Source organism: Phocoena phocoena, chromosome 1 (genome assembly GCF_963924675.1).
Source record: "Phocoena phocoena chromosome 1, mPhoPho1.1, whole genome shotgun sequence".
Taxonomy (NCBI): Eukaryota; Metazoa; Chordata; class Mammalia; order Artiodactyla; family Phocoenidae; genus Phocoena; species Phocoena phocoena.
Genome location: NC_089219.1, coordinates 161462429 through 161490380, shown reverse-complemented (window position 1 = coordinate 161490380; position 27952 = coordinate 161462429). Strand labels below are relative to the sequence as shown.

The following is a 27952-nucleotide window of genomic DNA, read 5'->3' as shown; positions in this document are numbered from 1 at the left end:
GACGCTGCCACTCGTAGGAGCTGGCATTGAGCATCACCTGCTGTTCCAACCTTCTTTGGAAACACACTGGCTTGTGCCCGGAAGTCTCTATCTTCTGTTTGAGTGGCCTTCCCAGCAGAACCATAGCAGACAGTTAACATTTATTCATATGCCATACCGATTAGGAAATAGCTCTACAAACACAACTTACTTAGAAACAGCAAGTCAGAGATAGGATAAAACACCAAGAGAAAACGAGCTGTAAATACATTGCAAAAATGTGTCTGATTTTCTTTTTTGTTCGTTTTGTTGTCTTCATCTTGACTAGCACCATCTGTACACAAGAAAGTATGAACATAAATGTTTGGATAATAACAAAGATTTGCAAGGCACTTCATCAGTCATTCGGAGTAACTTGTTTTGTTTTCACTTTCCACAGCAATCCCACGTCCACCCTCGCCTTTTCTCACAAACCAGGAGAAGAGTGAGGTCTCTTTTGCCAGCATTTCTTATGTACAAACAAGTTCTTTAAAGTTCCTCAAAGTGCTTTTTCAGTCTCACGGGGGCTTCCACGTCCCTTGGGTTTCCCATCATTTTCTCCTCTCCTGCGTGTTTGGTATTTGCACCTTTCCTACAGAAAACAAAAGAAAAATCACCTTCTGCTCCACGCTCACTCCGGACTTGCCACCGACCTTCGTCCTCCTTCCGTGGTCACTGAGCGCGGCCAGCACCGAGGGCCCGCCGAGTGCAGCTGCCTGCGGATAGGGAGCGAGGGCCGGCCGGGCGGCGGCTCCCGTCAGCGGCGCCGGGAGGTGATGTCGAAGCAGGTGATCATCATGAGGTGCGCCTTGCAGAAGTTGACGCGGCTCTCCAGGCGCTCCGTCACGCACTCCAGCGCTTCCAGGTACTCCAGGGAATCCAGCTCCAGAACCTGCTCCAAGTCAACTGCAAAGAAGGAGAAGCCCGATGGAGACGTGCGGCCAGCGGGGAAGGGTGATCGGACGGCTGAGCCGTGCCGGCCCGCGGCTGCTGCACCTACACCTGTACCTGCACCTGTACCTGCGCCTGTACCTGCGCCTGCACCTGCGCCTACACCTGTACCTGTACCTGCACCTGTACCTATACCTGCGCCTGTACCTGCACCTCTACCTGCGCCTACACCTGTACCTGCACCTGTACCTATACCTGCGCCTGTACCTACACCTGCACCTGCGCCTACACCTGTACCTGTACCTGCGCCTGCACCTGCACCTCTACCTGCGCCTGTACCTGCACCTGCGCCTGTACCTGCACCTGCGCCTGTACCTGCACCTGCGCCTGTGCCGGAAGGTCTTAGGCAGCGCTGCCACACCCTCCTGCTCAACCCTCTGCCGCTCTCAGGTCGAGAACAAAACACTTTACTACTTGTAGTTATATTGGGGCCCTTCGTTCCAATGATAACGTTAGACCCCTGACATTTTATTGTGACTCTACTGAGGGACAAAGTGACATCAAGCTCTCCCCACCTCCACCATCTCCATGACAGGATTTGGGACTCTACCAGCACCATTTTCTTTATTAACTAGAAAATAAATAAAGCTTCAAGCTGAGGTATGGAGAAACCCTTCCTTTTTGGGGTCTCACCTGAATGATGTTTATACCTCTGCCTGCTGATGTAAGTGTGTTGCTCTCTGGTTAGTCCCTCACACAGCTGTGTGCAGCTCCCTCTCTACGCTGCCTCTTGGCACTTCCTGTACAGTTTCATATACTCACTGGCCCTTTGGGAACTAGGGTGATGATGGAATCTATGTTAATAATTACGATTCTTAGACTCATAAAGAACAGACTTGTGGTTGCCAAGGGGGTGGGGGGGTAGGAAGGGGTGCACTGGGAGTTTGGGATTAGCAGACGCAAACTAGTATACATAGGATGAATAAACAACAAGGTCCTACTGTATAGCACAGGGAACTACATTCAGTATCCTGTGATAAACCATAATGGAAAAAATATAAAAAAGAATATAGATGTACGTGTGTGTGTCACTGAATCACCTTGCTGTACAGCAGAAATGAACACATTGTAAATCAACTATACTTTAATGAAAAAGAATAATAATTACGATTCTGTGCTCAGAAGCTGAGATTTAGGACCCAGATGCTGTCCCTAATGTTCAGGCCTGCACAGTCAAAAGCCTGTCTCCTTCAGTTCCTCAAGGGCAATTATCTGAGGCCACCCTCTCCCGGCCCCCGGCCACTACTTGGTCCAGTGGTGACTGGGCAGGGGGGTAGGCTGCTACAGAGTGCCCAGCATGGAGAGGACAGGCATGGGCAGCAGCCAGGGCAGTGGGCGTGGCCCTGGAATCCAAGGCAGGAGACTTGCACTTGACTCCCAGGTCGGCCACGCCTAATCTTTGCTGCCAAAGGGTCCTTAAAAGTAACAGGAGAGTCATAATCCCTAGTGTGCCTACTTTCCTAACTAGAGTTGCCATGAAGAGTAGAACCAAAAAGAGACGATGAATGTGAATGTGGTCTGAGAACTGTAACAAGCTACAGGAACATCAAGGGCTGAAATCAAGGCTGACTTCTTTTATAGGAGACTTAACTGGGCTCAGAGAAGTGAGGCGTCCTGCTCAGGGTTACGCAGTTAATAAGGACCGGGGCTGGGAATGAGGCTGAGGCTCCTGAATTCCGGTCTAATATTTAAAAACCAAACAAAACCCCTCACCATACCATAACCACATCAGCTATATTATTGGATCACCTTGGAAATTTAAAAAAATGGATTCCAGAACATTTATTTCTAGCCAACACCCAGCCTATTACCCACACCCAGGGAACAGTCAGAATACAGTCTCATTGATTTCGGGGGGGTCATTTTTGGTTTCAATTCATCTTGAAGAAACAATCTGTGTTTCTCCTTTCACGTGGCCTTCTGTTCATTACCTTTCTCAGCATCAAAAAATCCCTGATTCCTGACGTGAACAAAGGCAAGAAGGAAGGGACCGTTTCCTGGAAGCATCTACATATGTACCGACATTTAAGCTGCTCCCATCCTGGGAAAAAATGTGACTTTGTAAGATGAAGACAATTATCGAGCCTGCCTTAGGCATAAATAGCTCTCAAAAAATGTTAATGAAAACAGCAGAAAGGAAGAGGAACTGCTGAATGGGCACCCCTGGGATCTTGAAGTGCCTGAGGATTGATGGAAGAAGGAAAAGGGTGTGCACAGGTGGGAGAAACATAGCATTAGGCTCCATGTTTATGCCGCGGCCAGACTTCAGCTAATGTTCTCGTTCGTGTCTTGTCTGCCCTATCACAGCCTTAGATGGAAATACCCTGGGGAGCAGGAGTTCATGTCTCTGGTCCAGATTTCTAACAAGGGACCTACCTTGCTGCATCATGCAAGCAGGTGCTGAGGAAATGTCTCCTGTTGAGGATAGCTATTTTGTTAACTCGGGGATAATACAAACACTAATTACTACCGGACACTGCTCCTTCATCACGGGCAGGCAGTGTAACCAGCACTGGACTGATAGTAACTCGTTCACTCTCACAACAACCTTATGAGGTAGGCACCATTATGTGCCTACCATTTGACAGTTAAGGAAATCAAGGCTCAGAGAGGTTAAGCGTCTTACCCAAGGTCTCACAGCCAGCTTCCAAAGTGGGTCTGCATGACTGTGGCTGTCACCACAAATGGTACAACTCAACAAGGTAAGATGCATCACAGACCGGTCCCAGTGTCCTGTCCTCCTTTAGGTTCTTTTGATCCTCATATGCACTCATGAGGTACTCAGGGGAGATGTTATTACCTCAGTGCTATGGAAAGGAAGCCGCCTGAAGACATACTGTGAAAGTGGCAGGGCACAGCTAGAAGACCAGCAAATTCTGTCCTTTCTTCTTTGCCCAGGATCATTTCACCCAGTATTTCTTAAACCTAAGCCCCAGATTCTGCCTGTCATGTTCCCGGCACTGGTCTGGGAATGCTGGGGAGAGGGTGATGTGACCTTCAGGGGAAAGTCATGAAGAGAGGGAGGCACAGGGAGGCTGAGGGACTGGAGGGAAGAGCTGGTGAGTGCCGGACAGGAAAGGAGGGAAAGGAACTTTAGTGGAAGTAATGTATTTTATTTCAGAGACTAAGCCGTCTAGCATTGGGCCCCCATATCAATGAAACAGTTGGGACCAGATTTGAGCTTTATTTTGTGGTAAATGGAATGGTTCGAAACAAATAAATAAGAAACAATTGACTCCATCTTTCAAAGGGAGCAGAATTGCTCTGAATTGTTATTAGATGGTTACTGTCATCCTGGGCTTTCTATTAAATGGAAATAACACTGTGAATGTTATTCTTTTCACTCAAAAATGTTTTTCTTGCTTTCTGGGTTCTTTTTGAGGCTTTTCTAGGATTGCACATTCTACCCTATTAAGCACTCTATAAATTCTTGTCTATTGCAGGCTAGATATGCAATGTGATTTTGTGGCCGGGGAGCAGATCGGTAATACAGCCTTCATGTCTGGGTGAGCGTCCACCACACGTAGGGGGAAAAAAAATCTCATTTTCAGGTGCTTTGGACTGAGACACATAAGAAATAATCTTGCAAGAGCAATACTCACCGCCCTGCTGCTCACACCCCTCCCACCTGCCCCCCACAGAGCGGGATTGCGCTCAGGGAGGCCATCCCCAGCCAAGGGGCATGGAAGGCCCTCGGGTTCAGACAGCGTCTGTGTCCCTCTCAGCCTGGCCTGTTTAACTGGTGAACCCAGGAGTCGCAGTGATGGGCCTTACATTCGCTGAGCCACTTGTTGGGATCCAGCATCAGATACTGTTTCGTCGTCTCCAGCTCCTTCATTAGCCACTCGTACTTGGCTCGGACCTCGGCAATTCTCTGCTGGCGATGCTCCAGGATTTTCAGCTTTGCATTGAAGCACATGACCTCCTAGTACACAGATGGGAAGGAGATGGGGGTGGAGGGGGGAGGGGAAAGGACCTTCAGCTCAAATCCAGCCCAGGCAACCTCTTCTGGAAAGGAATACTTGTGCTTATGGTCAGTGCAAAAGGAGCAGGTCACTGGGAAGTTTGGGAGGGAGCTGGGGGCCCAGCTCAGGCAGCCCACTCACGGGGTAGGGCTATCACTGGCATATCTCAAATTTAGAAGGCGGCTGGTGCTCCAAAATGGAACCAGGAGAGCCTTCAGAGGTCTCCGGGTGGAGAAACAGGCTGCTCTCCCAAGCTGGGTGCACGGGCCCGTCTCCCGCCGGAAGCCGCTGGGAGTCTCGGTGGCCTGCGCCCTCCTCTAGGGCGCGGCCTCGGCGGCGTCAGCCCGGGGACCTCCTGGGGGACCGCCACCGCGTGGGGAGGGGGAGGCACACCTTGCTGCTGCCCCCTCGTCGCCGCTGCAGTCGCTCCACGTCGTCGATTTCATAGACTTTAATCTCAAAAGGTTCCCCGAGGCCCCTCTGGGTGCTGCGCAAGGGGCCGTCCACCCAACGGACCCCTGCGCTGTTGGCCGGTTTCCTCACAGGGGAGGGGGTGTCAAGGGACAGCGCCGGGATGAGCCTCCGTCTCTGGGAACCTAGGCAGAGGATTAAGCCTAAAGTTAATCGTTTTGAATTTCTATCTTTTTTTTTTAACATCTTTATTGGAGCATAATTGCTTTACAATGGTGTATTAGTTTCTGCTTTATAACAAAGTGAATCAGTTATACATATACATATGTCCCCATATCTCTTCCCTCTTGCGTCCCCCTCCCTCCCACCCTCTATCCCACCCCTCTAGGTGGTCACAAAGCACCGAGCTGATCTCCCTGTGCTATGTGGCTGCTTCCCACTAGCTATCTATCTTACGTTTGGTAGTGTATATATGTCCATGCCACTCTCTCACTTTGTCACAGCTTACCCTTCCCCCTCCCCATATCCTCAAGTCCATTCTCTAGTAGGTCTGTGTCTTTATTCCCATCTTACCCATAGGTTCTTCATGACCTTTTTTTTTTTCTTAGATTCCATATATATATGTGTTAGCATATGGTATTTGTATTTCTCTTTCTGACTTACTTCACTGTGTATGACAGACTTTAGGTCCATCCACTTCACTACAAATAACTCAATTTCGTTTCTTTTTATGGCTGAGTAATATTCCATTGTATATACGTGCCACATCTTCTTTATCCATTCATCTGTCGATGGACACTTAGGTTGCTTCCATGTCCTGGCTATTGTAAATAGAGCTGCAATGAACATTGTGGTACATGACTCTTTTTGAATTATGGTTTTCTCAGGGTATATGCCCAGTAGTGGGATTGCTGGGTCATATGGTAATTCTATTTGCAGGTTTTTTTATTTGTTTGTTTTTTGTTTTTGCGGTACACGGGCCTCTCACTGTTGTGGCCTCTCCCATTGCGGAGCACAGGCTCCGGACGCGCAGGCTCAGCGGCCATGGCTCACGGGCCCAGCCGCTCCGCGGCATGTGGGATCTTCCCGGACCAGGGCACGAACCCGTGTCCCCTGCATCGGCAGGCGGACTCTCAACCACTGTGCCACCAGGGAAGCCCTATTTGCAGTTTTTAAAGAAACCTCCATACTGTTCTCCATCGTGACTGTATCAATTTACATTCCCACCAACAGTGCAAGAGGGTTCCCTTTTTTGAGTTTCGATCTTTTAAATGTAGTTTTGATGCAAGGGCTGGCGGTGTGACAGGGCTGTCAGAGCCTGTGGCAGAGCTGTGTTTGAACCCCTCCAACCTCCCACCTCCCGCCTCAGCATCCACTTCCTTACCTGGCACTTGCTTTACCTCCACAAGCTCAGATGTCCCCCCTTACCTGTCGAGCCACCTGTGGTCTCCCCCATGAAACACACACGCTGGAGGACACGAGAACTGAGAGTCACCCTGGCCACACCCTCAGCATGGACAAGGGTTACCGTGAAATTAGAGACGTTCCATTAGCGAGAAAAGATCCTAGTGTTTGGTATTGTGGTAGGAGGAGTTTATTTGCTTCTAACAACAACACTGGAATAAGCACTGATTATGCCAGGCCCTACTTATCGTGCCTTACACACTGTGACGGAGACTGCGAGCTGCCCCCCAGTACCTGCCCCTCTCTTCTTCCTCTGCAGAAGACCCTGAGTTGGAGCAGCGCGCACGGCCACCTAGGTGTACCCTGTGCGGTACATGTGACTTAAGCTCCACCAGTGCAACAGAAGAAGAATTGCCCTGTGTAACAGCTAAAAAGTGTCCTGAAAGGATGAGGTCTGCTCTCCTCGTCCTCTCGCCTTTGTCCTGGATGGAATATGGGCCTGTTGGCCGGTCCATGACATGAAGATCGTAAACAACAGAAAAACAAGAGAAGGAACCTAGATTCCTGACACCCTGGAGACCTTCACAGTGGTACATGTGTTACAACTGAACCTACATTGACACGTCATTATCCATACGGATACCCAGGGTCCATAGTTTACACTGGGGTTCACTCTTGGTGTTTACATCCTGTGGTTTGGACAAATGTGCAATGATATGTATCCACCATGATACGATCACACAGAGTATTTTCCCTGCCCTTAAAACCCCCTACACAGACTTTTACATGAGAAATTAATCTCTATATTGTTATTAGGGTTTTCTGTCACAGACAAGCCTAGTATCTAATTTAATTCTCACAGAAGCAGAAACTAAGGTACAAAAGACTTCAGTAACTTGCCCAAAGTCTCAGTGTTCCCTTGTTTAAAAAATCCATTGCCAGGCTTCCATGGTGGCGCAGTGGTTGAGAGTCCGCCTGCCAATGCAGGGGACACGGGTTCGTGCCCCGGTCTGGGAAGATCCCACATGCCGCGGAGCAGCTGGGCCCATGAGCCATGGCCGCTGAGCCTGCGCGTCCAGAGCCTGTGCTCCGCAACGGGAGAGGTCACAACAGTGAGAGGCCTGCGTACGCCCCCCCGAAAAAAATCCATTGCCCACATTCTCTACCAAAATAAAAAATAAAAATATCAGATAATAAACGATTTCCCTAAAGGATGGGTTATAATTAAACATCACAGAACTTGGCACATAGTAGGTGCTCACTGAACATGAATATCCTTTTGATTTTTTTTTCATAATCTATTTGAGGAGATGAAAAATACACAGAAATCATAGAGACTGTATGGTTAGGCCATTTAAGATGGCTGTTCTCTTGTTCTCTATAAATCCCCTGCTTGACCAGTCCCTGCTTCACTCACATGACTACCCAATCCTCTTAATTACAGGGCTTAATCAGTCCCTGATAACCAATGAGCCCACCTGACATCAATTCCCCCTATAAATGGTAGCTTCCTTTTCCCCCAAGTAGTGAAGACTGTTGCCATATCTTGTCTGCCGTACATGGTGGGGTGTCGCTCCAGGACCCTGTGCGTCAGATCCCTCTGACCAGTAAACCACTGATATCTCTGTTGCTGTCTCTGGGCTCTTCCTTCGGTCTCAAGGCTGGGTAACTGCAAGGCTTGTGGGCCTGCAGGGTGCATCCCAAGAACTGGCGAGCCTAGCTGGGAGACCAAGGAAACTCCTGTGAGTGCTGAGATGTTGGGAAAAAAGGACGGGAATGGAAAGTTGCAGGGGTAATCCCAAGGAGGCTGTCCATTAACATGGTAGGGCCCAAAGGCTGCAGGGCTAATCCTGCAGTGGGGCCCTGGGGCAGCTGTCTACTGTGAGAGATGTCCTTCTGTTCCATTATATTAATGCTATCTTCTTAACCTCTGGGTCTCTTCCCAGTTTAAAAGTATCAGCCCCGTGCTCGTGGCTCATCTGACTGCCCAAGGATGGCTGGTGACTACAGACAAAACGCAAGGACCTGGATTATCTATCAAGGGCGTTATCTGGTTGGGTAAGACAAGTAAACCCCCAACCTACCATGCCTAAACGATTACAGGCCCAGGCTTTAGGGATATTAACTCAGGAACTGGCTTGTGAATTGGATGTGGCCAGTTACCCAGAAGGGTTTAGTTGGGGCCCAAGGCAACGGCAAACTAATAAGAGCGCCCTTGGGCCTCTGGTCCCAGCTCTGGCAGGAGGCAGAGCAATGATACAGTGTGGTGGCAGAAACAGCTATCTGCCGTCTACAGTGCATTACAACAGGTGGAAGACGTTACAAAAGGCCTACCCGAGTCACCCAGCAATGCAAACAACCACCATCTGGCATCTAGGACAGCTGAGCATGACATATGGGACCCCCATGGACACTGACAGTGACCAAGGACCATGCAGTTCAGGAATGGGCCGATAAACGTGACATACACTGGCATTTCCACCTGCCTTACGACCCCACTGCTGCCAGGCTAATGGAAAGGGTGACTGGGCTACTTAAACAACAATTGAGATGGGAACTCGCTCTCTCAACATGTGGGCCAGGAGACTAACTCAAGCCCTAGGAGCTATAACTGAACATCCCAGGAGCAATCATCCCAGTGCCGACGCCACGTTAACCCAGAGGAAACTAGTCAACACAACCGGAGTTCAACAGTTGCCCACCAAAGGACCGTTGCCAACTACCGGTCAGGACAACAACTCGCTTTGGCCCTGGCCACAGGATCTAACCCCAGGTGAACACGTTATAAAATGGTCCTGAGACTGGCAGGTAAGCCCCTTGTGGTTTGGGTTTGCTGCCTCGTGGGGAATCGGATTAGAAAGGGACCTACAGGTTTTACCTGTCTTCTACCTGCACTCCTCCTGCAGTGCACCTCTACACACCTGACGCCAGGGATATCGCAGAAGAGGGGTGGACCAAGTTCGTAAGGGTGGTGCAGGGTATGTACGCGTAGACTGTATGGTGAAGCCATTTAAGACGGCTATTCTCTTGCTCTCTGTACATTCACTGCTTGCCCAGTCCCTGCTTCACTCACGTGACTATTCAATCCTCTTTATCAGAGGGCTTACTCAGTCCTGATGAGCCCACCTGACGTCAATTCCCTCTATAAATGGTAGCCTCCTTCTCCCCTGAGTAGTGGAGACTGCTTCCGTGTCCTGCCTGCCGAACAAGGTGGGGTGTGGCTCCAGGACCCTTCGTATAAGATCCCCTGTCCAGACACCACTGACGTCTCTGTCGCTGTCTCTGGGCTCTTCCTTCGGTCTCGAGGCTGGACAACTACAAGGCTTGCGGCCTGCGGGGTGCAGCCCGACAGATAACATGAGATTTGTGCCCTTAGAGGCAGGTCTCTAGAGGATTCTAAAAGCAATCACCACAGGACTGGCAGGGCCGGGGGCACCAATGCACCGAGCACCACTTTTGCTGGTGACTGGTGGCATGAGTGAGTGAAGCCAGGCCCTGGCTTCTGAGGACGGGGCCTAATCTTTTCACCCACATCTGAAGTGGATCTAGCCTCGTGCATTGGGCAACTACCATGTTTGTTCCCCTGGTTCTGGCCCCTCTCCCGCTGGGAGGCTGTGGGCCTGGCCCCCTGGGAGGGAAGCTTGGGCCTGTAGGTGGTGATGCTTCCTCAAACAGCTGCATCTCCTGAGGCACACCCACCTGGCAGCTCCTGCCTCTAGTAAGGGGCATCTAGGAGGCTTGCTTTCTCCTGGAAGGAGGATGGTTGGGAAACGTGACACCATCGCAACCGGTTTATCTTGACGCTGAAGGGAGCCCAATCTCATTTAACTCAGGATTGATATGTGGTCCCTCCTGAGTCCGAGGAAAGAAGGTGGAGTCTGCCTGAAGCCGTGGCCACCTGCACTTAGAGTCTGGGCTGATCCTGCTTTTCAATAGAGTGGGCTCCATCCAGTCAAACTTCAGTGAGAGTGAGGGAGAGCAAGAGAGCTTACACACCATGATGCAGCAGCAGTCAGATGGGGCTGCACACACATAGGGAGGCCGAGGAACGCCGAGAATGCAAAGGATGCACAGTCCGGTGGTTTTTCTGGAGGACCTGCGAGACGGGCTGCATCGCTAGTGGGCTACTGTTGGGGGAAGCACGGGTCCTTACAGCACCACGCCCATGGTGCTCAGGGAACCCCAGAGGAGTTAGTGCCCTCTCTGCACCACTCCCCCTCCATCCTCCTCCCCCTAGTTCCAGTGGATTCTGCCTGTTGAGTGCCGGGCCACCATGGCCTGCGTGGCCTGATGACCCTTCCAGAAAGAAAGACAGTACTTTTCTCCAACTTTGAGAGATCCACTGACTGCTAAAGAAAGCTTAAAGTACCACAAACAAGCTCAGAGAGGAAAAGAGCCAGAACTCTTCGGTAGAAAATCAGGGGGCCAAGGCACAGGACGACCTTCTCACCACCCCAGGGAGCTAGGAATGTGGAAAGCCACCACCTACAGCTCCAGGCAGTGGTGGTGACTGGGTGGCGTGTGACTGTTCAGAGTATGGGTTGGTGGGCTTTCCTTCAGGAGACGACGAGGGACTCTAAGTACATATTGATAGTTAATTTTCTCTACAAAGCATACTCTGTCCTCCAGGCTCCTTGATTTCATAGCAAATCGCACTTTTTTGGGCCCAGATCTTTATCTCGTGCATGCACGAGCACGTGTGCGCGCACACACTCACACACACTGACTTAGAAAACTGGGAAGTGTCAACCACTGAAGCAAAGTAAATATCTGTCTCCTTGTCGATGGAAATAAGCCAGCTGATAGTTTTGGGTTTTTTAAGTCGGCCTGATCAAGCTAGCTGACTCTGAGCAAACGGCTCCGCCTTTGTGGGCTCGGCTCTAGCCCCCATCAGATGGGGCTGCTGCAGAAAATGTAGGGAGGCCGAGGAACACTGAGCATCAGTGGGAGGATGTCCAGCTCTCGGAAGCAGGGAGAGTCTGAGCATCTTTCAGGTGGAGACTGGGCCTGGCCACCAGGCAGCCCGACTTCCTCAGGCTGCAAACACTCGTGATGGGGCTCCCAGTAAGCCCTCTTCCCTCAGTTGGATAATGTGTACTCAGCCCCTAGGAAGGGTGACTGGTCCTCCCCCTTACCTCTCCTGACCCCAAGGACAGGTCAGGGGGCAACAACCCCTCTAAAAGCGAGGTCAGTCATGTATGGGCATCTCAGTCGTTTAATCCACTGGGTGCACGTGTTCAGACATTTCTGGGATGACTCTTCTAAGGATCTGTTTACGTGAGAAATAGGGGAGGAACTGAGGAGGGTCATGGGATTGGTGGCGTATCAGTTACCTATCACCGTGTAACAAATTAGCCTAAACCCAGCAGCTACATTCCTGTGAGGCAGGGAGCTGGGAGCAGCTTATTTAACTGGGCGGTTCTGGCTCAGGGTCTCTCGTGAGCTTCAGTCAAGCTGTCAGGTGGTGCTGCCATCATCTGAAGGCTTGACTAGGGCTGTAGCATCCACTTCTAAGCTCACTCATGTGGCTGTTGGCCGGAGTTGCAGTTCATTGCCCGGTGGGCTACTTACGGCACAGCAGCTGGTTTACCCAGAGTGGGAAAAGAGCAGCTACCGCGTCTTTCACAGCCTAATCTTGAAAGTGACACACCATCACTCGCTTCTGTTGAAGTGATTCACCGCCTTATTCTACTGCACGCAGAGACCAACCCTAGTATAGTATGGGAGGGGACGAAGCAACGGTGAATGCCAGGAGGCAGGGACCATTGGGGGCTATCTAGGAGTCTGGTTGCCACAGATGGGAAAATAACAGGAATAAGGGCCACTATCTCCTTCCAAACCACTCCAGGACGACCTATGAGATCACCCCGATTGGGGAAAGAGAAGTAGAGAAGCTTGAATGGAGAATGCCATTTCACGGGGCTATTCGTAGCTTAACAGAAATACCCTGAAGACAATCTAATCCCCATTGCCTTCTTTCCGTGCTTTTATGCAATCTTCTCAACTTCCTCACCACGTCAATCAATCCCTGCCAGGCTGGGAAGTGAGTGCCCAGTGTCGGGTGAGTTGCAGTCTGGGGGTTTCTCCCGCATGTAGTGAACGGCTATGTTGCATTTTCTGAGCGTTCTGAATTTGGTCACTGGTAAATCAATTCCATGAATGAACTGATATCGTCCAGGTCTTGCACCCACCACTGAGGAGCCTCCCCTCCCCTCTCGTCTCCTCCAGAGGTACACTGGGAGCCTTACTTGGGGTGTGATGGGAAAAGCTGAGGGCAGGGGCAGGGTGTGGTCACACCAGAGGAAATGGAATTTAATGCTGTGGAGGAAGTTTCAGAGGGAGAGGTGGCGCCCTCACACTGCTGGAAAGGGCACAGGAAACAATGGTGCCCAAACGCCACGTCATCACTAGGAGAGAACTGACCACAGGGCCTTTGCCTGGGTCCCCACAGAAATATGATTTCTTGGATTTTCAGCATGCTCCACCCTCTCCACCTCTCAAGCAGATGCTTCCAGCTTTCTGCTGAACCTAGTCCCTGTCAAAGACCACTTCCTTCCAGGTTGCTGGAAGGTCAGGGACGTGTCTGCTGTAAGGAAGCTGCGGGGAAGCGCCTTAGTCGGGCAACAGTGGTGTGGGGCCCCGTCAGATGCAGCTGTCTGGTTTGGGATCACACGTCCTGATGCCAGTGGGTCAGGATCCCTTTTTCTTCTCTATCGCTCCCTGCTCATCAGCCCGGCACTCAGTCTGGACATGGAGACGTCAAGTGTGCAAAAAAAGAACAAAGCACTTAAGCTGATAAATGCCAATAGCTTTGCTGCATGAAATGGCCCCAACTTGACCTGAGCCCACCCTCTCCCCTCCCCATCCAGGCTTGGCTGCCACCTGCGTGCAGCAGGAGGGGCCCCCGGCCTGTCACGCCCCACTCTACCCTCCGCAGCACTGATGGCCCCAGTGAGGAGTCTGATGCTGGGCCTTCCATTTTCATCATCACTGAGGGCAGATAAAAGTGTCCACATTCAACATACATACACCACTATGTATAAAATGGTAACTAATGAGAACCTACCGTATAGCACAGGGAACTCTACTCAAAGCTCTGTGGTGACCTAAATGGGAAGGAAATCTAAAAAAGAGGGGATATATGATACCTAAAGCCGATTCACTTTGCTGTACAGCAGAAGCTAACACAACATTGGAAAGCAACTCTACTCCAAAAACATTTTTTTAAAGAAGTGTCCACACTGAGTCTGAAGCTGCTGCTTCTCAGGTCAAATGTCAGGAAACATGGGCATTCTGAGCGCCGAGGACTCACAGCACTCCTCAGGGAACAAGCTGACGTCCAGCCCCACCACCCGCCCCTGAGAACCCGCCGTCATCAGCTTTCCCTCCGTCACCCTCCGTCTTCACTCCGACTCAGGGTACAGGCATTAGAAAGACACTGAGTCAAAAAGCAGAAAGCACGAATGCCAGGAGGACCCACGGGCATCCGCGACGAGGATGGGGGAGGGGAAAGATCAGCGTGTGTGGATTTACTGGCCGGCGAGGGTCAGCTCCGTGGCCTCCCAGATGAATGAGGATGGGGCTGCACTGGCTGCTGGAAGCTTGAATTGAAGAGTGAACCCCTCCCAGGCTGGACAGGAGATGGTGAGGGGCCTGGCTGCAGAGCCCAGGCCCCTCACACGCTTGCTCTAGGCCTCTCAGCCCCGTAACTGCCTCCACCCACTCTCCACTCTAAGGGGCTTCCTCGGTGTCTTAGCGAGCCAGTTACTTTTCTAGTAGTTCCCAACTTATAGTCAAAAAGGCTATCTCATTTGGAACCCTTTCTCATCTGTTTCTAGGTAGAGTCTCTTAGAAACACTCTAGAAATCTTACAGCTGCCAAGATGCTGCTTGCCTTATCCCCGTTTTCATTAAGCCAGGAACCACCGTGTTTCCTGAATTCATTAAAACAAAATAAGATTGCACCTGAGAACCGAACAATCCGAGGGGTACAGACAGAGTGACCCATGGTGCTCTAGGCCCTTTGGAGGAGTAACCGGTCACAGGTTTTGGTGCAGTGGATCTGCTAACTGAACCCAGCAACCCATCGGTCAGTAACGTTTACTCGACACCCAGAGAAGGGAAGGCACAGTGTTTGGTGCTTACAGTGGGAAAGAAAATAGAGGATAGGATTAATGTTTAAAACACGGGTCATCAGCAGGGCGAGATACGGGAAGTCCATAGAAAAGAACTCAGCTAACTTGTAGGACCACACGGTCAGCCAGCCAACCAACCAATGCATCAATCAACAGTGTCCAACTGATTCATGGTAACCTGTACCAGCCCAGCACTGCGGACCCAACAGGCTGAGTCAAGTGCCGAACACGGCTCTCAGGAGCTCATGTCCAGCAGGCAGGTCAAGCCCTGGGTGCATCTCAGAACCGACACACTCCCTGGCTGGTTTCTCTCCTGGGCTTTCTGGATGCTGTGTCACACCACACCCGGGCCTGCTACAGTGGCAATGAACTTCACTCAGACCAAGGTGTTGATCTAATTTTCATATTTCCCCAGCCAGCCTGAGAGAGAAGGAAAAAAAAAAGAGAGAAGCCAAGGGGTTTGGGGTGAAGTGTCAGGAACATGAGGAAGAAGAGAGAGAGTATCTGGGAGCGCCCACATGATACATGATACCAAAGAGCTATCAATCACTGAAAGGATGGGGCCTCAGGGGCGGCCAAGCTGATGCAACTACGCCATAAACTGCCCATCCCCGATTTCCATCCTCTTAGCAACTGAATACCCTCTGGACAGGGTGGACATTCGCTCCCCACCTGATCTGGCTGTCGTCACTCTACTTCATGGCTAACGGCTACACGTATACATTCGTGTACCTACCACGGGGGAGCTGGCAAGGAACGGTGGAGGGACTGATGAAAATCCATCTATAGAGAGCAACCCACCGCTTCTGTCACCTTATGACACGCTCAGCCAAGAACCTCTAATGACTCCCCATTGCCGACTGCAGTAATTCTTATCACAGTCGCCAGATGTTCAAGGAATAACTTGATCTGGGCTTACATTTTCTGTCCGCTATTACATCCATTAAGAATATCCCCCTTGTTGAGTCAACCCCGCCCTTTATCTGTAAACCATGCTCTTACTGCCTCAAGCTCGTGCTCCCGTCACTGCCTCAGCCTACAATGCCCTTTACCCGCTTTGTCCCAGCATCCTTTAAGGCCTGGCCCAATCCCAATGTTTCCCTGTAGCCTTCTTCAATGTTCTGGGCCCTCTTTGTCTAAATACTTCTTACCCTTAGCTCTCACAACCTCAGTCAGCACTTGGCAAGGCACCTTGGTTCACAGTTCACTGTTCCCCGTTCCACACCCTTCACCCTTGCCCGCCAGTGAGATTACGCACTTCTTACAGTGGCCTTGTCTTCTACGCTGCCTGCTCCTCCCCAACCACACTTGCAACTTCCATATCACCAAGCTCTAACTGCACAGAAGAGGCTGATCAATATTTAACAACTTAAAATTAAATCCCTTCATCTGTTGATGGACACTTAGGTTGCTTCCATGTCCTGGCTATTGTAAATAGAGCTGCAGTGAACATTGTGGTACATGACTCTTTTTCTTTTTTTGTGGTACGCGGGCCTCTCACTGTTGCGGCCTCTCCTGTTGCAGAGCACAGGCTCCGGACGCGCAGGCTCAGCGGCCATGGCTCACGGGCCCAGCCACTCCACGTCATGTGGGATCTTCCCAGACCAGGGCACGAACCCGTGTCCCCTGCATCGGCAGGCGGACTCTCAACCGCTGCACCACCAGGGAAGCCCTACGTGTCTCTTTTTGAATTATGATTCTCTCAGGGTATGTGCCCAGTAGTAGGATTGCTGGGTCGTATGGTAGTTCTATTTTTAGCTTTTTAAGGAACCTCCATACTGTTCTCCATGGTGGCTGTATCAATTTACATTCCCACCAACAGTGCAAGAGTGTTCCCTTTTCTCCACACCCTCTCCAGCATTTATTGTTTCTAGATGTTTTAATGATGGCCATTCTGACCGGTGTGAGATGATATCTCATTGTAGTTTTGATTTGCATTTCTCTAATGATTAGTGATGTTGAGCATCCTTTCACGTGTTTGTTGGCAATCTGTATATCTTCTTTGGAGAAATGTCTATTTAGGTCTTCTGCCCATTTTTGGATGGGGTTGTTTGTTTTTTTGATATTGAGCTGCATGAGCTGCTTGTAAATTTTGGAGATTAATTCTTTCTCAGTTGCTTCATTTGCAAATATTTTCTCCCATTCTGAGGGTTATCTTTTGGTCTTGTTTATGGTTTCCTTTGCTGTGCAAAAGCTTTTAAGTTTCTTAGGTCCCCTTTGTTTATTTTTGTTTTTATTTCCATTTCTCTAGGAGGTGGGTCAAAAAGGATCTTGCTGTGATTTATGTCATAGAGTGTTCTGCCTATATTTTCCTCTAAGAGTTTGATAGTGTCTGGCCTTACATTTAGGTCTTCAATCCATCGACAGATGAATGGATAAAGATGTGGCACATATATACAATGGAATATTCGCCATAAAAAGAAACGAAATTGAGTTATTTGTAGTGAGGTGGATGGACCTAGAGTCTGTCATACAGAGTGAAGTAAGTCAGAAAGAGAAAAACAAATACCGTATGCTAACACATATATATGGAATCTAAGGAAAAAAGAAAAAAAGGTCATGAAGAACCTAGGGGCAAGATGGGAATAAAGACACAGACCTACTAGAGAATGGACCTGAGGATACGGGGAGGGGAAAGGGTAAGCCGGGACGACGTGAGGGAGTGGCATGGACATATATACACTACCAAACGTAAAATAGATAGCTAGTGGGAAGCAGCCGCATAGCACAGGGAGATCAGCTAGGTGGTTTGTGACCACCTAGAGGGGTGGGATAGGGAGGGTGGGAGGGAGGGAGATGCAAGAGTTATGGGAACGTATGTATATATATAACTGATTCACTTTGTTATAAAGCAGAAACTAACACACCATTGTAAAGCAATTATACTCCAATAAAAATGTAAAATAAATAAATAAAAATTTTAAAAAGGAAAGGAAATAAATCCCACTGACTACGGATCATCATATGGAAAGGAAGTCATATTACCACCAATATTCTTTATATTATTTGCACCAACTTCTACAACGTAAGCATCAGAGATACCATGGTGGTTCTCTACCAACCCTTTCATTTTACTTTGACGTGAGAAAACTGAAGCCCAGAGAGTATAGTTATTCCCCAAAGGTCACACAGCCCAAGACCCCAAGTCTCCTGCTTTCTAGATCAATCATCCCACTGCACCAGGTTGAATTCTGCGCACTCTCCACCGACATGGATCTCCACGAATGGGACTGGAAAGGTGAACATTCGTGATGTTTGGTTGTTTCCACTGTTACCTGTACTACAAAGCACTCAAAAAACTCAAGGTTCTCTTCCTGGCAGTATATTTCTAGTTCATTTTCACTAAGGAAATAACCAAAGCATTAAAACAACCTCCACTAACAGCTAATTGCCTGTCTCCTCTGCAGTTCCAAATGTCTCTAGTAATTGTAAAATCATGCCATCGAGCTAGGAGTTTCCTTTGAGGAGTTTTATGGCTTCTCTTAAAGAAGTTGCTTTTGATTTATGCTGATCATGTCTGACAGCCCGCATTTTTCTTAATAATAATCGTAAATAAGCGAGACAAGGTCACCCAGCCTGCAAGGAGCATATCTCCACTGCCGTATCCATTATGGAGCCTGGGATCTACGGCAGCTGCTCACAGCAGTCCGATGCCCTCGGCACTCTCTATTAAATCCCATCTCTGGCACCCAGACGGGTGCTTTGATTTTACACAAACAGCCTAACCTAACAAGGGACCCTCGAGAACAGCATTTACAAAAGGAGGCAGCAGCAAATAAGGACACGTGTAGAGCCTGTGGTCCACTCTCCAAGTGGTAAGTTTAGCTTTTCTTCCTCTTTACTCCAGCGTAACAGCCAAACCAAACAATACAAGTCAAAAAAAGAGTAAAGCTATTGAAAGAATAAATTGGATTGGTAGATTCAAGATGCTAAATTAGAGTACGTGAAAGCACTCTGTAACACTCAGACTCATGTGAGAACATGGCAAACGTCACACGATAATCTGGACTTTGAAGACCAAGGCTGGGTAGATTGTAATAATAAGGTTTAACAACCGAGTACGGGGAAGGCCAGATTTTTTTTTTTTTTTTTTTTTTTTTTGTCAAAGGCTCTGGCTTAGGTAAACTTCTTTGCTATTTTTAGTAACTGCTATCAATACACTTGAATGCCCTTGACCCTGAAAATAGGACCCAACAGCTGTCATGTTATACTGAATGGATTTCTGTTCTCCAACTTGTCTTATCCAGGGGGTTCTGCTCCCAGGTCTGCTGCTGAGACTCAGGGCTGAGGGTCTGAAGTAGAGCACCGTCAGAATAGATCAAAGCCCGACGCATACACCGCCTGGGAAATAAAGACATCGAAATTCTGACAGCCATGATGACTCCTGAACATGCTGGGAGGCCAACCTCCTCATCGTATTTCACGATCCGTGATGGGGTGGGTGAATGGGGCGATCTACATCATAACGTCTAGAATTACAACATGACTGCATGGGTCCCTTGAGGTTAGTTTCTTTGATTTGAGGCAAACAAATGGCTTATGATGTGCATTGACCACAGTCCCTACATTTGGACCGGAACATTCCAGAGTCTGCACTTGCCTGTGGTGTGACAGTGAAGCCCTCCGTGGCTCTGTCCCCAGCAGGTGACAGGCGGTTGGGGACAGGGGCACCCATCCCCGAGTCCTGGGGCCCGCCCTCCGCCCGTCGATGCCCGGGCCCGAGCCTACCTGAGTTGGCACGCTTCTTCGGGGCTTTGAGGCTGCGGCAGCGCCCGCCCACGGAGCTGCTGTTCTCGCTCATGGAGTCCTGGGCGGACGACGCGCTGCCGGTGGCCTCGCTGTCGCGCATCATGCTCTCGTAGCCGCTGCTGCCGCCGCTGTGGTAGAAGAGCGCCGTCTTGCCCATGGCAGGCGGCAGCTCGCCGCTCAGCACGCTGCTGTTGTCGCTGCCGTGGCCGCTGCTGCAGCGGTGGGGCCTGCGCGGCGGCGTGATCTTGCTGTAGGGCGAGGGCAGCGGGACGGCGGGTGGCGGGCGCTCGTCGGCGGTGGCCGCGCGCTCCTCCGCCTCGGGCCCCGCGCGCCCCGGCGGCCCCCGGGGCCCCGCGCCGCCCTGCAGCAGCTCCGAGATGCGTCCGTTCACCGCCCGCAGCGGCAGCTTGGACGCCAGGCCCGAGCCCCGGCTCCGGCTCAGCGATTGGGTGGACCAGGACATGTGCTTCCCGCCGGGGGGCGGGCCGGAGCTCTGGCCCACCGCCTGCGGCAGGGACTTGGTGGAGAAGCTCAGGGTCTTGGTGGTGGAGGTGGACAGGCTGCGGGCCTTGGGGCTGGCCAGGAGCAGCTTGCTCACGGCGGAGATCTTGGACTGGCTGGCCTTGGGCGAGGCCCCGGCCGACTGCGCGGGTCCCGGGTTGGTGGGCGAGGCCCCGGCGCTGCGGCCCGGGCTCCTCCCCGTGCGGGGCATGGTGCTGTCCTTCCCCGCGTGCAGCCTGGAGCTCACGGAGGACAGGCTCTCGGCCCTCTCCAGCGAGAGGCATTCGTAGTGGCTGACTGTTGTCCTGCCGAGAGAGTTGGTCCTGCTGGCCAGCTGCTCCAATTTGGCACCGAAGAGCTTGCTGCTGCAGCTGCCGCCGGCATCCTTCGTCTTGCCGCTGGGCTCGTCCGGGAAGCTGGCCGCGAAGGGCGCCGGTTGGTTCAAGGGGCTGCTGGAGTTGCTGCTGCAGGCGCTGTGCTGGGGGCTGGCCCGGTTCTTCTGGTCCAAGCTGGACTTTCGGACAGGGGGCAGCGGGGGAGTCCCTTTGGGCCGAGCCAGGACACAGTGCTTGGGTGACGCCACCTTCCTCTCCAGGGTGGCCTTGGAGGGCTGGGTGCTGGAAGCCGGGCCGATGCCGTTGGTCTCGGCAGGGCAGTGGGAGAAGAGGCTGTCCGGTTCCTCCTGCCGGCTGGCTTTCTGAAAAGCCCTGGGAAGGCTGCTGGACTTCAGGCTTTTGTTGAGATGCACAGGGCTCTGGGCAGCCACACTGGGCAGGGCCGTCTCACAGCCGTCCACAACCCTCCTGAAGTTGTCGGCCACGGGGGAGGCAGATACCTCACCGCTGCTGCTGCTGAGCCCGTCGCTGGGGCTGGCCTTCCTGTCCTGTTCCGCTCTGGCCTCGGGCTTTGGGGGGCCTGGGGCAGTCTCGTGCCTCATCCCTGCTTCGTGGGGATAGGCATTCTCTTTTTTTACCTCCTCTTCTCGTTTCAGCCAGGGGTCCTCAAATTTCATCTCTTTCTTTGCACCACTTTCCTTGCTCTCCTGAGACCGGGCTGCTTTGGGGACTGAGCTGACGGTGGCAAGGGACGCCTCGGGCTCTTGGACGTTCCGGGGGCTCACGGCGATGCAGGGGTAAACCGTAATGTTGGTCTTCATGGGGATGTACCCTTCGCAGTTGCTCAGGCTGGCCGTATTAGAGATGGTGACCATGGCTTTGCCCAGCGTGGATATCTTGCAGCCTTTGATGGGGGTTGCTTTGTTGAAGGAGTCGTCCCCCATTTCCGACAAGATGAGCAAACTGTTGGGGCCCTCCTTGGGTTTCTCTCGGCACACCACAGCGGTGTCCTGCATGCCGCTGACGAACTCCGAGGCCGGTGGATCTGCCATTGCTTCCCCGTGCCCGAAACACGTCTGGGCTATGAAACTGTGGCAGGGCGGCTCGCTGTCACTGCCTGTGCTCATCTCACTCAGCCAGGAGCTGATGGAGGAACGCCTGCTCCCTGTCTCCCGGGCCTTCTCATCCAGGTTGAGTTTCGGGAGGGGCAAGAACTGCGTGATGCTGACCTCGGAGACGGGAGCCACGTTTGAGTAGCACTCGAGGTCCTCGCTGACGCTGCCGATGATGCTGACGGGCCTGGAGCCCGAGGCCAAGGCCTGCACCGAGCAGTCGCTGTTGAAGCTGATGATGCTGGTGGGGCGGCCGCCGCCCAGGACCCCGCTGATGGTCAGCTCCTCCACCAGCGTGAACACCAGCTCGTCTTCACCGTTCAGCTCCAGGGGCTGCTGCACCGTCACCATCGTGGTGCTCCGTATCTCCCTCTTGGCATCTGCAGAAGGGGCTGCCTGATGTTCGGCGTCCACAGGGGTTTCTGGGAACCCTTCACTCCCGGTAGACATGGATTTCTTCAAAACCTGGGGGCTCATTCCGACCGGGGGGGTACGTACCTCGGGCTGCAGCAGGGACTCACTAGATACCACGCCCGCATCCTTGCTGAAGGTGGGCAGGGGGGCGGGAGAAGGCAGGACACCCTTCTGGGTGTAGACTTTGCACCTCTGGGAAGGAGAGCTGGCCGGCTTGTACTCTGAGGTCTTGGACAGGCTGGCGATGCCCAGCCTGGGGGAGCCCATAGGCCTGGGCTTGCCTTCTACAAAGCCACAGGAGTTCAGGCTTTCCCGGCTGCTCTGGAGGCTGGGGCTCTGCACGAGCTGGGAAGAACCGTGCTGGCTGCTGCTGCCCGGGATGCTTCTGGGTGAGGCAGGGGTGGGGCTGTTGGTGAGCCATGCAGCAGGGACCGGGGAGTGATTCCCCTGCACCTTGGAGCCCGGGGGCTCACTGCCTTCTCTGGCTGTCAGCTGGCCATCTGACCCATCATCTTCCTTATCAGACTCACAGAGTGGGCTTGCCCCAGCTGTTTGGCTTAGCGGGACACTCTTGCTCGCAGGCTGTGCCCCAAACTGGGCCGGCAGCTCTTCGAAAGGGAACGTGCTGGACTCCTCGCTGCCGTCAATGCAATCTAGCCTCTCCTGCAGCTCGGCGAACGTGTTGCACTTCAAGCAGTCCCTTTCCGATTTGCTGGCCGCGGCCTCTCCGGCCTCCGTGGACCGGCTGTCACCCCTGGCCGCCTTCTGCAGGGCCGGCACGATAGGGACAAAATCTGGAGGCCCCTCGTTGTCGGTGAGCTCCTTGTCAGAGAGGGCCGTGCCATTTGGCCCAATGTAGATGACCGTGTCGCAGGACTGCTCGCTGCTGGAGGAGTAGTCGGGGTCGCTGGACAGGTGAGGGATCGGGAAGTCTGACTCCACGGCGGCCCTGGCGTGGAAGGGTCTCAGCTGGGTGGGCCTGCGCATTCTGCCTTCCTCACAGGAGCTCTCTCCCCCGGAGGAGCTCGACGTGTACTGTGAGTGAGAGGGGAACCGTTAGTGTGGGCCGCCCTTCCAAGACAGCCCTCCCAGGGACCCTGACTTCATGGGGCAACTGGTGGAGGCCACTGGCTCTATACAGGCCATCCAGACCCCAGTGGGCCTCCCTGCTTCTGGGCTGTTACCGGGGGTGTGCCAGGCCAGGCACCCAAGCTATGCACGTCATGGCCTCATACTCGAAGGATAACCCCTGTGAGGCGCACTGGGGAAGCAGAGGCTGCTCATGAAATGGGGTGACCCGCCCAGGTCCCATCTGACTGCCTAAGGACTGAGGAGGGGTCACCAGTTGGCACACCCAAACCATTTGTGACAACTTGTGCCACGGAACACTGGAAAGATGTGTTTTTGACCAAAAAAAAAAAAGAAAGATACAAAAAGGAAAGCCCCCCACAAATCACCAGCTGGCTATGGACCAGAGTGACCACAATCATGATTATTTTCTCAAACGTTCTTGTCACACCACCACTGTCCTGGCTTTGCCTCGGCCTGAGAAAACGAGCCCAGTGGTTTCTAGCAGACTCTGCATCAACCAGAAACCATTGAATTAACATGACAACACCCAGCAGCCCGAGAATGCCTCCTGGAAATGCAAGGGAAGTAGGGCCACCTGAGCAAGGAGGGGTCAGTCAGTTGAAGGACCAAGGTAGGCAAGAGATAAACTATGAATAGTTCCCGTCCCTCTCAACATTTTCAAAGTAGCAATCCATTTAAACTATCTAAAGTGGACCAAGTACTCCCTGTTAGGCGTCCAGGCTGGATGACCGAGGAAAGCACCAGCGGTGCGGAGGGGAAGTGACTTCAGTATCGGCCAGAAGGGGCTCCTGCCCCAAGGTGGTTGCTGAGCCGGGCCAGCGGCAGCCAGCCACACTCACCACGCCCCTGGTGCTGGGGGATTCGAAATATTGATTTGACTCTTTCTGACTCAGTTCCAGGGCAGGGCTACGAAAGCTCCTTCAGCCACCCGCACCCCTGCAAGCTCCTTACCTTCGTTTTCTTCTTCTTCATCCTCAACACTCTCGAGGCAAGCTGGATGGTGGACAGGGTTTCGGCATAGTTCCCGGCGGCGGCCGAGATGTGAGCGATCATGGTCGTGCGGCAGTTCACGTTCCCCAGGGACTCCCGCAGTAGCATGGTGAGCTTGCTTTCTCTGCCAACAAAGTGAATTAAGGCTGCATTAGCGGGCCGTGCTTCACTTTGGCTGTCAGGGAAGGGCTTCAGGCCCCTACGTGGCTTGTTGTGGGCAGTGGGTTTTTTTTTTTCCCCGTTTTTAAAATGGCATCTTCTACACGAGGCTATTTGTAGTTGACAGCTGAGCAAGTGCTTCCAACCCCAAGGATGGAATTCATGCAAAACACCTCCCCTGGCACCACCGTCCTGGCTGTGATGGGGTATTCCTGTGTGTCGGCGTGTGTGCATATGACATTGCACGTAATGAGACCTGGGAATAGAAATGAGAGGAAGGGACGGAGAGAGAACAGCTCTGTGATCGGTGATTCGGCGTGCTAGCTGCACACCCGGCCCTTCTTTGCAAGTTTCTGCACCAGGCAATCCCCACCACAAAGAGCAGTTCCCCAGCCGTGAACTTGTATTGAAGATCTCTGGGTTTGTAATACATACAAGGTTTCTTTTGCCAAGGAGTTGCACCCACTTTATTGCCATTGTCTCTTAACCCCTATCTGCACACGGTAGTGATGAAGGAAAATGTATTCATATTCCTGATTATTACTGGGGACACACAGACATAGGCCCGAGCACTCACTCAATCAGCAACAGAAAGCAGAACTTTCTAGAAGGGACTCCTCTGGGGACTTTGCAGGTGCTGCGTGGGGCCAGTGCCCTGAGGGGTGATAACGAGGCCCAGGAGTTTACAGATGGTGTTTCTAGGCTCTTTAAAAAGTGGTCTGGAGGAACGGGTCATGTTTTTCCATTCCTATACTTGTCCCAACATTCTTCCTGCCTTGCTTTTAAGAGGCTTCTGCTTACGTCATCATCTTACCTGCTGCCAAATGTCACTTCATCTCTGGAGACTCCCCTGATCCCAAAGGCTGAGGGAGACTCTTTGCTTCCCATGCCCCGTGTTGAGTTTATTTTGCCAGATGAGAGGGGTTTGTCCTCACGCCCGTGTCCGCATCAGACTCTTAGCCAGACATCCCCTCCTTTCCCCCCCACCCCGCCAACTCAGCTCTCTGGAGAGAGACTGTCCAGCTCAGGAGACTCAGTGTGACATGTAGGCCGCTGTCAGCAGAGATTAGACCTTGGAGACAGGAAACCACTTCACATGTGACCTGCATCAGGCCTTCAGGGAGGAAAGACTGGTGTAAGAGCAATAGTTTTCCCTTTCCGTCTGGGACCAATTAAGGTGTCAGTTCAGGGATACTGGGCTCACTAAGGCTCAGTGCCAGGGCAATTTAAAAATATATCAGGGTTTCACTTCGAGCAAAATAATCAGTGATAAAAGTGATGGAAGGAGAGTGCTATGGACTGAATGTTTATGTGTCCTCCAAATTCATGTGTTGAAACCTAACGCCCCAAGTGATGGTATCTGGAAGTCGGACCTTGGGGGAGGTGATTAGGTCATGAGGGTGGAGCCCACATGAGTGGAATTAGTGCCCTTATAAAAAAGACCCTGGAGAGTTTCCTTGTCCCTTCTGCTATGTGAGGACACAGTGAGAAGACAGCTGCCTGTGAGCCAGGAAGCGGGCCCTCACCAGACACAAATCCGCTAGCACCTTAATCTTGGATTCCCAGCCTCCAGAACTGTGAGAAATAAATGACTGTTACCTAAGCCCCTCAGTCTATGGTATTCTGTTATAGCAGCCTGAACTGACTTGGACAGAAAGGTAAGTGGGGTGTGGAGGAAGAGACCTCCAGCCCTAGCTCCGGGCTCTAAACATTTAACTTCCTTCAAAATGTCTGTCAGGAATATCATGGACATCACCAGAGCTGATGACCAGATGGGGAAGTCAAGTCCCATTCCTGGCACACATTCTCAGCAGAGACACTGCACCTGGATGAGATTAGGACTTTGTCTTCCATATGGGAAGTGGAAGATAGATTCTATTAGGGTTAAGTTGTGATCATATATGGTTAATTCTTATCATTCATGATAGTTATTTTTGTTAAGTCTCCATGAACACTGAATTACTGAATGCTGAGCCATGCTCCTAGAGGAAATACATGATTTTAGGTTCCTGAGATCCTCTGGTCACAATATTTCATCAATGGATCAATACATAATCTTGTTTTATGTGCATATCTGTTTAAAGACACCTTAATTTCTATTTCTTATAAATAATGAATAATATGTACTTTCTATATAATAAAACACGAGCTGAGAAGGGTTGAACATTTCCCTGACCCTGGGTAACATGACCATAAATTTCTTGGGCTTTAAGCCTTATGGTATTTTCCACTATGCTTTTTAAAAAGAAACTGGTCATATTGTGAATCCACAAATACAGCCCGTTTCTACAGCTTCATTATGCACTTTAGACGTAACCTGAGTACTTTCCAGAGCAGTCTGATATACATCGGTGAATTTCCTCTTCCTTTTTCTGGATGTGCCATATTGTTGATTCATTAACACTGAACTCACACCAACAGCACTATAATATATCTGAATGAAACTTCTCTAACACATATATTTTCTCTGTAAGGTACATCACAGCCTTCTTGCACTAAAGAACACTAGACAGCGCTGCAGCACTACACCTAGGGGCCTACTTTAAACAGTGAGATCACGAAAAAAGCACAGAAATACTAAAAACATGTGTCCCTAAATAGACTGCAAAAAGGACCCTTGTTCGCATGAAGAGCAGTGAAACAAGAAGGCAGGGCTGTTGCCTTGTCCAGTTTCAGCTGGGAACATGTGCATTGGGTGGCTCAGAGTTTTTGCTACTAAGCATGTCTGCAAATTATGGTAAAAGTATGGATTTTGAACATAATTCACAACATGGAATCTGCAAATGATTCCAAGGACCGACGGTACGATGACTTTCCTAATGATACGTCTTGTTCATCAGTTGCACCCTGCTGAAGGTACACCCCACTTATTTCTCCATGTGACCCCGTAAAGTCTTCAGGAAACGATACCAAAGACAGAATAAACAGATATAGCACTGTTATATCAAATTGTTTGCCCTGTGTATTTCCACATGTTTCCCCATTCATGAGTCAATCATAGGACAGTTTTATTTTTTTAAGTCCACATTGTTGGAAGAAGCCAGGGCATGTGTGTTGCTTGGCAACCAGCATTTTAGCTCTCCTTTGGAAAGCCAGTAAAACTGCCGGCAAGACTGTTTCATGTGGGCCTCTCTAGACTCTAAAACATACCTTATGGGAGTGAAAGATGGTGGCTATAAAGCTTTGGTTTTTTTCCACCTCTTCATGATCCTTTAACTTGGAACAAAGACAATTAAGTTGGGGAGGGAAGGTGAAAGAACGGACAAGGTACTAAAGGCTGCAAACTGTAGGTTTAACTCAGTGTCTTTGGGAGGAAACTAAAAAGGTTCAAAAGAGTTTCTAGGGCAGTGGTCAGCACAAACTCAGTTTGCACTCTGCACGCAGACTGAGGCTAGAGGAAGAGGAGAGCACAGGTGCAGAGCTGCTTGCCACTGAGCCTCAGGGCCGGGCTGGACGAGGATTTAGACTCGGGGGCCGTGTGGGAGAGATAGGTTGGGTGGGAGAGGAAAGCACTGGTGACGGAGCAGAGCTGACTGGGGTCTGGGAAGAACCATGCCGTTTTTTCAGGCAGCCATGTTCTATGCACACATATTCCCCCTCCCTCCCACCCCAATGGTACACACCTTTTAAAATGATTTTTGGAAAAATGTCTTACTTTTTAAAATAAGTCAACCTTTTATTAGAGCAAGAAGACACCAAAAAATGGCATAATGAGTA

The 27952-nt window shown here is 51.2% G+C and overlaps 1 protein-coding gene across 1 annotated transcript in view; it reads right to left on the bottom strand.

The window, feature by feature from the left end:
* Positions 1–775: 775 nt before the first annotated feature.
* KIF26B (kinesin family member 26B) overlaps positions 776–27952 on the bottom strand; it is a 482574-nt gene continuing 455397 nt past the window's right edge. Inside the window, exons 11-15 of the mRNA XM_065879753.1 lie at positions 24038–24200; positions 19612–23029; positions 5328–5530; positions 4744–4894; positions 776–924 (exon numbers count right to left, since the gene is read on the bottom strand). Of these exons, the coding sequence (XP_065735825.1) occupies positions 776–924; positions 4744–4894; positions 5328–5530; positions 19612–23029; positions 24038–24200 (4084 nt within the window). The remainder of the gene's footprint in view (positions 925–4743; positions 4895–5327; positions 5531–19611; positions 23030–24037; positions 24201–27952) is intronic.